Source organism: Camelina sativa, chromosome 3 (assembly GCF_030686135.1).
Source record: "Camelina sativa cultivar CO46 ecotype springtype chromosome 3, ASM3068613v1".
Lineage (NCBI taxonomy): Eukaryota > Viridiplantae > Streptophyta > Magnoliopsida > Brassicales > Brassicaceae > Camelina > Camelina sativa.
This window is the reverse complement of record NC_141882.1, coordinates 12985979-12998219: the sequence shown is the minus strand read 5'-3', so window position 1 is coordinate 12998219 and position 12241 is coordinate 12985979. Positions and strand designations below refer to the sequence as shown.

The following is a 12241-nucleotide window of genomic DNA, read 5'->3' as shown; positions in this document are numbered from 1 at the left end:
CGAATCGTTATGGATCAATTCTATCTGTTTGTCAAAGCGGTTTGTAACAGATTTACGACAATAATTGTTAAAAAAAAAATTGAATTTGTCTACTGCAAATATAATTTATGAATTAGTAAAATAAAAAAAAATAAAAAAAAAACAGTATATAATCCACAAATCAATTTACAGAGTATTACACAAATCAATTTATCGGCATCAATAACCATTCGAACTCAAAACTTTAGAACGAGTCTTAAGTCTTAACATCAGAATCTTATTATGTGGGTATCGAAACTTTAGAGTTTAGACCAAGAAAAGAAGCTTCTACTACCACTTATCCAATTTAGCTTCCAGCATTTATCCAGTATTATCCTTTTATACTCCGAGATTCCAAACATATACTTATGAGACTTATAAAATGTTAAGAGGAATATCTTATTATATTAACTCTAATAAAAACTTATATTGTGAAGTTTTGAAAACGTCCACTTCAACTTTTGATGTTATGGAAAAGCCGTTAGCAGTATATCAAAGAGCCACGTGCCCTTTTCAAGCCTAAATCGTTTTACAAAGGGGCATTGATACAAGACATTAAACAATGCATTAGTACAAACCATAGCATTAAACAATAAAATTCCATGGTTTGATCATATATTTAGAATCTTGTATCTTCTAGATTACGTGTTTGTGTTTTCTCTATAAGAAATAATGTTCTATTGTAAAGTATAGTGTTATTGTTCTAATCTGGATTTTGTATTCATGGTTTCAAATATATTTATCAATCAATCTAAAATAGCTTTACTTTTTTAGTTGTCAACCCAAATAGTTTGGTTTCTTCTGTTATTATAATGTTCATCATTCATCAGTGAGAAGAAGATATGTATTGTTTTCATGAAGAAGGAATCATCCTCCTATCACCATATAATAAGAGAACAAAATCATTGATGGGAAAATGTAGATCCATGAACTTGCCACGTTTTCTAGAAAGGTTTGACTTTAAAATATTTATAACCTGCAGTCCCCATGATGCCATACTCTAGAAAAATGTTATCATATTAGTACTGGTTTAGTCGTTTAATATATTTTCCTATATTTTCAAATACTTTCACTAGAATTGTAATTAGATGATCATTGTTTATAAAAGATTTAGTTAGTTTTTTTATAAACCCTAAAATCAGTTTAAATTTTGGTTCCAAGTTATAGTTACAATAATAACAAAGCATGAGCTATGTGACTTTCTTATTAAGAAACGTATATTCCTCGTCAGTCATTATTATATTTGACCTCGGAAACCAAGTTTGATTTTGATACATCGATGACCACAAAAATAAAGAAAACCTAAATTAACGGACCTTAACAGAAACAATCATGTTAAGAGTGTCTGTTGGAGCCAACCAAGACCTTGTTTTTTTGCCTAATTAAAATGATTAGTAGTATTAATTAGTTTTGCAATGATTAATATTATTGGCGAGAAAACAAATTTTGCAATACTCTTAAGTTCCTATAGGTAACACATGATAGCATAATTACGTTTTCTAAGTAATTTTATTCAGCCATTTTTATTTTCTGGGTATTCATTATTCGAGTTTTCATTCTGCAGTTTGTATTATACTGCGATATTATAATGCGATTATATCAGGTTACCGATGGGAGCCTTAATTAGTTTCTTACATGTATAAGACCATATATATGTGAATCCAATTATAATAGAATGATACAATATTCATTTTAATCGATTGAGTAGAGTGCGTTTGGGTTATAATCATAATCGTTTTATATATTCACATGACAAAAATATGTTTATTTGTTTTTTTTTTCCTCGTAGGCTAGCTTGTAATATATTGAACAATTATCAGTACTACCGTAGAATCTTAAACTCCTAAACTATAGAAACGTAGACTTATCAGTTATATATTCACATATAATTTAGCGAGACTATAAAACTTCAACAAGGATGCCTAGTTTTCGTTAACAATGCATACTCAGTTCAGATCTAGTATAGTGATGTGATCATGGATGGGACTAAGGAGGATGAGCTTGTAGCTGAGCTTGTAGCTGAGTTTGAAGCTGAGGAACATGTAGCTGAGCTTGAACCTGAGGAGCTTGTAGCTGAGGAACCATTGCTTGTACCTCAAGGACCAATGACTAGAGCAAAAGCTAAGAAGCTAAAGGATGCACTAAATGAGCTTATTCAAGAGCTTATGGTCAAAGAGAGCATTGGAAAATCTATTGGAGATGATACCTATCAAGTCCAGCCCACTTTGAACCTAATTCAAGTCCAAGAAAGCCCAAAATAATCACTTTATTTTGTGGTCAAAGAAGAGTGACGAAAATTGAGATACATGCACCTAGAGTCACTTTGGAGGAAGGAATACATGCACAAGAATTGGGTCTTCATTCAACCATCTATCTTAATTGTTTTTTTAGTTTTAAGACTAGTTAATACTTGGCTTTGTTACCAAGTTTTCTTATCCTATATAAACTCATGTAAGATCATTGAAATAACAATTCAACTTTTTATCAAAACCTTTTCTTTTTGAGAGTGATTCTCTTCTGTTCTTTGTGAACAAAACCGATTGCTTGGTGTGATTCCAACAATCAAAACCGACTACTTGGTGTGATTCCGATAGTCAAAACCCCGATCTCCTTGGTGCGAGGTTGAGAGATCCGATCTTTTTGGTGCGAGGCTGAAAGATCAAACCGGTATATCAAGAGTCTTTCCGCAACTCTTGTGCAACCATTCATTCCACCATCCTTATTCTTGAGGCTTCGTCGTCTTTAGAATCAAGGTGTCTCTATCAACCAACTCGAAGGTGTTGAATCCTTGGGAGGATCATATCAAGTGGTATCAGAGCACACCCTTGAGTTTGGTATTATATCATTTTATCATCTTCTAACCGTTCATCTTCTTCCTATCATTTTCTATCTTTCAATCTTCTATCTATCATCTTTCTATCTTTCCATCTTCTTTATTTTCATCTTCTCATCTTTTCATCTTCTATTTCTATTTATTTTATTCTTAAAAAAAAAAGCAAAAAAAAAAAAGCAAAAAGAAAAAAAAGAAAAAAACAAAACAAAAAAACAAAACAAAAAAAAAAGGAAAAAAAAAGAGAGAAAAAAAAGTTCTTTTCTATTCAAAAAAAAAAAATCTACTTCTATCAATCGGTTCTGTTTTATCTTTTGGTATCTCGCTGAGTTTGATTCTGTTTCGACTGTTTTGGAAAAACATTGGGTTTGATTGGTTTCTGTTCTATTTGAACCTTTGAGAGTCACTAGAACACACTTTGAGAGTTGAGAGTAAACACTGGTGAGTGAAACACTTGAGAGTAAACACTTGTGAGGATTTTGTTTTTGTGAGTTTGTTCATCTTGCAGGTTTCTTCAAATATGGCTGACGGAGAAAATAACAACCATGAAGTAGAACAACCCGGGAGACTTCAAAATATCCAGATGGAAGCATTGTTGGGAGAAATGCGGAGGATGATGAGGGTTGAGATGAATGGAGTCTATGAGAGGTTGGACGAAGTTCAAGCAGAAGCACAACAAAGGCAACCACAAAACTTGCCTAATCAACAGAGGAAAGTAGAGGAGGAGTTAAGAATGCCAAGAGATGTAGCAGCTGAAGATTACTACAGTCGTAGTGGAAACTCATCTCAAGGAGGCCGAAGGAGACCTAGACGTGTGCGAGAAGGAAGAGAAAGAAATGATGATAACATTGGAGGGCTGAAGTTTAAAATTCCACCATTTATTGGGAAAAATGATCCAGATGTCTACTTGGAGTGGGAGAAGAAGGTAGAACAAGTTTTCAATTTTCAACACTATTCTGAGATCAATAAGGTGCGAATGGCGGCTGTTGAGTTTAGTGAGTATGCACTTAGCTGGTGGGATCAGTTGGTGACTTCACGAAGACGTAATGGCGAATATCCGATTGAGACTTGGGCTGAGATGAAGGCTATCATGAGGAGAAGGTTTGTTCCGGGCCATTACCACCGCGATCTGCATCAAAAGCTAAGGAGACTGACTCAGGGAAGTTGAAGTGTGGAGGATTACTATCAAGAGATGGAGATTCTTTTGATAAGAGCTGATGTGGTTGAGGACCGAGAAGCTACTATGGCTAGATTCATGAGTGGGTTGAACCGAGATGTCCAAGATAGGCTTGAGATGGAGCATTATGTGGAGCTTGAAGAGATGTTACATAAAGCAATCTTGGTGGAAAAGCAACTCAAGAGAAGAAGTTCTACGCGGATAACTTATGGTGTTGGTTCATCTAACCCAAAAAAAAGTTACCAGAAGGAAGAAAATCCAGTTGCTATTCCAAAGGCTGAAGCGAAGCCAATTGTTGCCAATCAAGTTACCAAGGACAAAGCTGAGGCTACCAGAACCCGAGCTCGTGATGTGACGTGTTATAAGTGTCATGGGAGAGGACACTATGCGCATGAATGTTCCAACAGAAGAACCATGATTCTCTTGGAGAATGGAGAGTTTGAATCAGAAAATGAAGAGGTGGTTTCTGATTCACTAGAAGAACTTGAAGAAATTCCAGCAAAGGGTGAGATATTGGTGGCAAGGAGATCACTTAGTGTTCAAACTGTGATTGTGGAACATGAGCAAAGGGAGAATCTATTTCATACAAGGTGCCATGTCCGAGATAAGGTATGTTGTCTCATAATTGATGGCGGGAGTTGTACTAATGTGGCAAGTGAAACAATGGTCAAGAAGCTTGGGCTAACTACGGAGAAACACCCGAAGCCATATAAGCTGCAATGGCTTAATGATGATGGTGAGATGAAGGTTAGTATCCAAGTAAAGGTTCCTATTGTCATTGGGAAATATGAGGATGAGGTTTTGTGCGATGTTCTACCTATGGAGGTAAGTCATATTCTTTTGGGAAGACCATGGCAATCTGACCGGAGAACAAGCCATGATGGTTTCACCAATCGTTATTCTTTTGAGTTCAAAGGCAAGAAGATCATTTTAGTTCCGTTGACACCTCATGAAGTTTCTCAAGATCAGTTGATTCTCAAGCAGAGGAAAGAAACAAACACCATGAGCGACCCCACAAACACAATTCACCAAAAAGAGAGCGAGAGTTTGAGAAAAACCAAGTCAAAGGCCTGTGAGAGAAAACCTGTGAGGCATTCAAATTTCTTTGTGAGAAAAGGAGAGGTTAAGAGAGCTTTATTTTCAAAACAACCTTTGATCATGTTTGTTTTCAAAGAAACTCTCATGAATTTTTCTGACCTTGCATCGGTGTTACCGAGTGAGATAACCTTTCTTTTGCAGGATTTTGAGGACGTATTCCCGGAGGACAATCCGAAAGGTTTACCACCTACCCGTGGTATTGAACACCAAATAGACTTTGTTCCTGGTGCATCACTTCCAAACCGACCAGCTTATAGGACTAATCCTGTGGAGACATTGGAGTTGCAAAGACAAGATAATGAGCTCATGGAGAAGGGACATGTTAGAGAGAGCATGAGCCCATGTGCAGTCCCATTCCTAATTGTGCCCAAAAAGGATGGAAGTTGGCGCATGTGTGTTGATTGTAGAGCTATCAACAACATCACGGTAAAGTATCCACATCCTATTTCTACTCAACCTTTGCATGATATTTCTATGGATTTTGTGCTTGGTTTGCCTAGAACTAGGACTGGTAAAGATTCAGTTTTTGTGGTTATTGAACGATTTTCAAAAATGGCGCATTTCATACCTTGTCACAAAACTGATAATGCTTTGAATGTTGCTGAGTTGTTCTTTAAGGAAATTGTTCGTTTGCATGGAGTGCCTAAGTCAATTGTTTCTGATAGGGATACAAAGTTTTTGAGTTACTTCTGGAAAACACTTTGGTCTAAACTAGGGACTAAGTTACTATTCTCCACTACTTGTCATCCACAAACTGATGGTCAAACTAAAGTAGTTAATAGAACTTTGTCTACTCTCTTGCGAGCTTTGATCAAAAAGAACATTAAAACTTGGGAAGAATGTTTACCACATGTTGAGTTTGCATACAATCAATCAGTTCATTCTTCAACTAAGTTTTCTCCATTCCAAATTGTTTATGGCTTTAATCATTTATCTCCATTGGATCTAACCCCTCTACCTTTGAGTGAAAGAGCTAGCTTGGATGGGAAAAAGAAAGCTGACCTTGTCAAACAGATCCATGAGAAAGCTAGAATAAACATTGAGGAGAAGACAAAGCAGTATGCAAAACAAGCAAACAAAGGAAGGCGCAAGATGGTTTTCAAACCAGGAGACCAAGTGTGGGTTCACTTGAGAAAAGAACGGTTTCCAGCTGAAAGGAAGTCAAAACTGATGCCTAGAATCGATGGGCCCTTTGAGATCACAAGAAAGATTAATGACAATGCTTACCAACTTGATCTTCAAGGTAAGTACAATGTGAATTCAAGCTTTAATGTTTCTGATTTGGTTCCTTTTGTGGCAGATGATCCAGATTTGAGGTCAAATCCTTTTCAAGAGGAGGGGGATGATGTGATCATGGATGGGGCTAAGGAGGATGAGCTTGTAGCTGAGTTTGAAGCTGAGGAACATGTAGCTGAGCTTGAACCTGAGGAGCTTGTAGCTGAGGAACCATTGTTTGTACCTCAAGGACCAATGACTAGAGCAAAAGCTAAGAAGCTAAAGGATGCACTAAATGAGCTTATTCAAGAGCTTATGGTCAAAGAGAACATTGGAAAATCTATTGGGGATGATACCTATCAAGTCCAGCCCACTTTGAACCTAATTCAAGTCCAAGAAAGCCCAAAATAATCACTTTATTTTGTGGTCAAAGAAGAGTGACGAAAATTGAGATACATGCACCTAGAGTCACTTTGGAGGAAGGAATACATGCACAAGAATTGGGTCTTCATTCAACCATCTATCTTAATTGTTTTTTAGTTTTAAGACTAGTTAATACTTGGCTTTGTTACCAAGTTTTCTTATCCTATATAAACTCATGTAAGATCATTGAAATAACAATCCAACTTTTTATCAAAACATTTTCTTTTTGAGAGTGATTCTCTTCTGTTCTTTGTGAACAAAACCGATTGCTTGGTGTGATTCCAACAATCAAAACTGACTACTTGGTGTGATTCCGATAGTCAAAACCCCGATCTCCTTGGTGCGAGGCTGAGAGATCCGATCTTTTTGGTGCGAGGCTGAAAGATCAGACCGGTATATCAAGAGTCTTTCCGCAACTCTTGTGCAACTATTCATTCCACCATCCTTATTCTTGAGGCTTCGTCGTCTTTAGAATCAAGGTGTCTCTATCAACCAACTCGAAGGTGCCGAATCCTTGGGAGGATCATATCATATAGTATATGATTATATGAATCACCACCAATACCCCCCCCCCCCCCCCCTTTATGAATCAAAACGTCCTGATCAAAAACATAATATATAAGGTTTTGGTAAAGGGCTGCTTATGCTATCCAGTAAACTAAGCAAAGCGCACCGCTGATTATCATTGAGACCATGCCAGCAAGGCCGACTCGATCATTGGCAGTAACATGCGTGAGCTGTGAGAGGAATGCATGAGAGTGGAACCCGAAACTCTTATATGGAGTTGACACCCTTTATTGAAGATGTTTGTCTTTGAACTCATTATTTTACTCGTTGTACTATATATCTTTCAAGTCTCGACCATGATTCGTCAATCCTACGGATAAAAAAGGTTCATTACTTTAACTTGATAAACGATCTTAATAATTAACAGCCTTTTCGACGTCATTGATGAGCGATCTAGTTTCGGACCGTATAGGTACTTTCTTTTAACACCATTTTATTATGATGAAGAACACATAATCACGAGCTGAGGGACAAACACAGATTCATGCATGAACTTGCCACGTTTTCTAGAAACGTTTGACTTAAAAAATTGTATAACTTTAAACTAATTATATAGTGTACGCATGATAAACATTAGGTGAGACGAATAATTTATCAAGATGTCCTTTTTGTTGATGATGTACCGACGCCTAATGTGTTGCCACATATCCCTTTGCAACTTCCAAGCTAGTGGCGTGGAGCATACTAGTTTTGTAACAGTCAATCGATAACATAACTTTCTCTAAATTTTCTATAATTCTATCCACAAATTTCTTACGGTTTTCAAAAATATCTATTTATAATATCGCATTCATAGTGCAAATCATTTATCTCATATAAAATATAATTGACTTAGTAGTAATCATTTAGTATTCATTCTCAAGAAGAGTTGGCCACCATCCATTTACTAATACCATACCTATAATCCACCAATCCTCGAAGTCACCACGTAATATTCACTTGGTTTAAAGATAGAAACATTCACAAAACCACATTGTTTTGCGCTTTAACTATCATAGGCATAGGCATATGCATATATACTAGAAGAACAATCATGTGATACGGTCAAAAGTAGAGATTGTAGAAGTTTCAACAAGTAAATGAAAATAACAATATCCTAAATTATTGTTTTTTTGTTTTTTGGGATCATTTCATATAAAAAAAGCGTATACATTGAAAACGACATCGAACAGAGTCCCTTCCACATATTTGACTACGTACACAATTCTTTGATCAACCCACCAGGGAATAAAACTCTGATCATCCGAATTCACCGGAGCAGGCGGAGCTCACCGGGGAATCAAACTCAACACACATAGACACACTTCTGATTACAACGTAATCGAATACACAAAACATTTGCATGCATACATATACAAATATAGATATATATAATTTACATCTGAAAACTGGTTCAGTTCTTGAAAACCGGAGAAGAGCTCCGGTTTTCTATAACCGGGAAATTTTTAAGACCGGAACTAGATGAAACTGAAGAAACAGAGGGATAAGGAGAAGTAAAGGGTGAGCCTGAGGAGATGATCTTCGACTTCGAAGAAAATATGGAATCAGTGCCAACTTCTCTTTCTTCCTCCTTGATGGTGTCGAGTACCTTAGCCGTTCTCCGCCGCATCACCGAGACAAATTGTGGTGGTGCAACCTCTGTTATGAATCTCGCTAGTCTTGAGCTCGCCATGATCTTGAAATTTAAAAGGATAATTAGATCAGAGTGGTGATGATCGATGATGAGAGAAGATAATGGATGGACTTGGTTTGAGAGGATGGATTTTATAGTTAGGTGACAAATCATATCTTTCATTGTTTTTATTGACTTTGTGAACAATAAAATTATTTTAGTGATTTTTAACAATTGTATTTTCCTATGGTGGATACTCGTCAGAGACTAGATAATTTTGTATTTTTTGTTCTTTTTCTTATTGGTATATTGGATTTTGAAAAAGACCTTGACTTCAGAATCGTGACACGTGTTGAATTAATGTAGAAAATGAAATTATTGTTATGTACTTTTCTATCCGCAAATAAAACTAATATTATATATTTGCTCGAATTGGGGAATTTTTTTTTTTGGTGAATAAATTGATATTGGGGTAACATACCAAAACAAGTTACACTTGGATGGTTGTATACTATTTTGGTTGGAGAAAAAACGTTTGGAAAAAGTGGTTAAATTTTAGTTATGGTGGTTTTGAATCAGAAGTTGCAATCAACTGGCTTTTATACTAGTCACCGCAAGATATGGCAAAAAAAGTTGGCTCAGTTTATTTGGAGGTATTGTCAATTATAGACTAGACATGACCAAAATTGAACCGTAACCGTATTTCGGGTCGTAACCGGACCGTTTTTTAATCGTAACCGGACCGTTTTTAATCGTAACCGGACCATAACCGTATAAAATGGTTAAAAACCGTAACCGTAACCGTAAAATCATATTGGTTAAGGTTACAAAAATTATTAACCGTAACCGCTAATTAACCGTAACCGTATGAAAACCGTCGGTTAACCGCATAATTAAACCGTCAAATTATAACCGTAACCGTTTTCCAAATATAATAAACTGTACAAATAATTACTTATGTTAACTAATATGTTATATAAACATTACGTATAAGAAATATTTATCGGCCAAATTTAAAAATATTAATATTAAATATTTAAAATTTTTGCTAAATCCAAATATTTAAAATATTTAGGAAGAAAACTGTATTAATTAAACATTGTTTTAGAAAATATAGAGTTTTCTTAATGTTAACAGTTTCTAATTTAAAAAAATAAATGAGATATATTTCGTTCATTTAAAAAAAAAAACAGTGAAACAAATGAAAGTAAGTTACTGAAAAAATTACAAAATAGAAGTGAGTGGCTTCATGCTTGTGGATGAAAATATCAAAATATCACAGATTATGTAGATCGTGTTTGTGTAAATGTGTTTGACTCTCTTTGTAAAACTGGGACACAATTTAAATTATTTTGTTAAATTAATTATGCTAAAAATAAATAAATTAAATATTATTATTTACTAGTAAATAATTGACCGAATGATAGGGAAGTGTTAGACTGTTAGGCTGTTAGCGTGAGCTGTGGAAAAGTAGCCGTTCCATTCATTTAGTAACAAAATTCTCGATAAATAAATATTGTTCGAAACAAAGAGTCAGATACTACTTCTCTTTTATTCCATTATCCAACGTAAACGTGTTCATTTTTTCACAGTCTTGAGCTCTTTTGTTATTTGAGAATGTCTTCCAACTCATTTCATTTCGACAGTCAAGGAGAAGATGTCCACAACTCATTACCAACCATGAATACTCAAGAGAGTGCAACTCAAGAACAAGCTAGCAGAAATTTGGAAAAGCAACGTTTGAATGGTTCCGATATTTTTAAGGTACACTTTCGAAAACAAAAATTTGATGGAGAAATGAAAGCTTGCTGTAAATATTGCAACAAAAGGTTTTCTTAGAGGTCGGGTTCAGGATATGGATCATATAGGTATCATTTGCAACATATTCATCCTGAAAAACTTGGTGTAGAAACTAACCCTCATAATGCTTCTTCTAGTCTTTCATCTTTTCGCTATTCAGATAAAAAAAATCGACAAGAATTAGCAAAGATGGTTGCGGTTGATCATCTTTCATTTAGCTTTGGTGAAAAATTGAGTTTTAATAATTATTGCATAAATGTTTTAAATCCTCAAGCTAAGAGAGTTCCTCGAACTACTCTTACTCGTACTCTAAAATCACTTTATCGAAAAACAAAAATAGATTTAGAAAAATTGTTTTCTAATGTTCATAATAAAGTTTCAGTATGTTGTGATATTTGGAGTGATCATTGGCAGATACATTATTATATGGGCATTACTTGTCATTGGGTTGATAATAACTGGATTATTCAAAAGAGAATTATTGCTTTTAGGGTTTTCGATGAAAGGCATACAGCTGATAACATATTTAAATTAATAAAAATAATCTTAGAAGAATATAGTTTAACAAAGAAAATATTTTCTATTTCATTTGATAATGCATCTGCTAATACTGCCTCTGTTTCTGAATTAGTAAATAATTGTAGTCCTATTTTAGGTGGAAAATATTTTCATATTCGATGTATTTGTCATGTTTTAAATTTATGCGTTCAAGATGGTTTATTAGTTTCTCAAAATAATCTTGTTTCACCAATTAAAAAAGCTTTAAATTATTTATGGGGGCGTCCAAAGTTAATGAAACGATGGTTCGAGTTTTGTAAAATGCATAATGTATCTCCTAAAAGGTTTTCTCGAGATGTTCCCACTCGCTGGAATTCAACATATGATATGCTTGCTGGTTCTATTGGTTACAAAGATTTATTGTGTAGTTTTATTCAACAAAACTGTAGCTCTTTAACTTTGTGGCCAACTCATTGGGATGAATGTAGTGCTCTTCTGAAATTATTAAAATGTTTCAATGATGCAACATATATATTGTCTGGTGTTTATTATCTGACTAGTCATTTACTTGTGTATGAATGCGTTAATATTGCTGATGTGATGCATGAACATGAAAATAATATTGTGTTGTCATCATGCATTGAAACTATGAGAGATAAGTGGATAAAATACTACGAAGAAATTCCACCTCTTAATTTGCTTGCATCAATTTTGGATCCTAGAACTAAAGTAGATGGTTTATCTGATTATCTCACCACATATTATAATTTATTGCATTTGTCTGACAGTGTTAGTGTTTCGAGCATTATTTCAAATACAAAAAGAGACATAGAAAATCTATATGATGAATATTATAGAGTTTATAAGAATATGACACCAGATGTTGTTGAATCATCTCTTCAAAATGATACGTCAACAACTTCTAAGCTGAGTCTTGCAGAAAGGATGCGACGAGAAAAAAGGCAACGACCATCACAAAGTAACAATTCTGAACTTGAAAAAT

At 34.9% G+C, this 12241-nt stretch overlaps 3 protein-coding genes across 3 annotated transcripts; 2 read left to right on the top strand and 1 right to left on the bottom strand.

Moving 5' to 3' along the window:
* The first annotated feature begins 3368 nt into the window (after positions 1-3368).
* Positions 3369-4016, top strand: LOC147946875 (uncharacterized). Its single transcript, XM_087503625.1, has one exon. It carries the CDS (start codon positions 3369-3371, stop codon positions 4014-4016), a length of 648 nt encoding a protein of 215 aa, XP_087359751.1.
* Positions 4017-4018: 2 nt separating this feature from the next.
* Positions 4019-6971, top strand: LOC147946874 (uncharacterized). The gene has a single exon (XM_087503617.1). It carries the CDS (start codon positions 4041-4043, stop codon positions 6747-6749), a length of 2709 nt encoding a protein of 902 aa, XP_087359743.1. The 5' UTR covers positions 4019-4040; the 3' UTR covers positions 6750-6971.
* Positions 6972-8607: 1636 nt separating this feature from the next.
* Positions 8608-9185, bottom strand: LOC109131142 (uncharacterized). The gene has a single exon (XM_019241770.2). The coding sequence runs from the start codon at positions 9121-9123 to the stop codon at positions 8722-8724; it is 402 nt and encodes a 133-aa protein (XP_019097315.2). The 5' UTR covers positions 9124-9185; the 3' UTR covers positions 8608-8721.
* Between the last annotated feature and the right edge of the window lie 3056 nt (positions 9186-12241).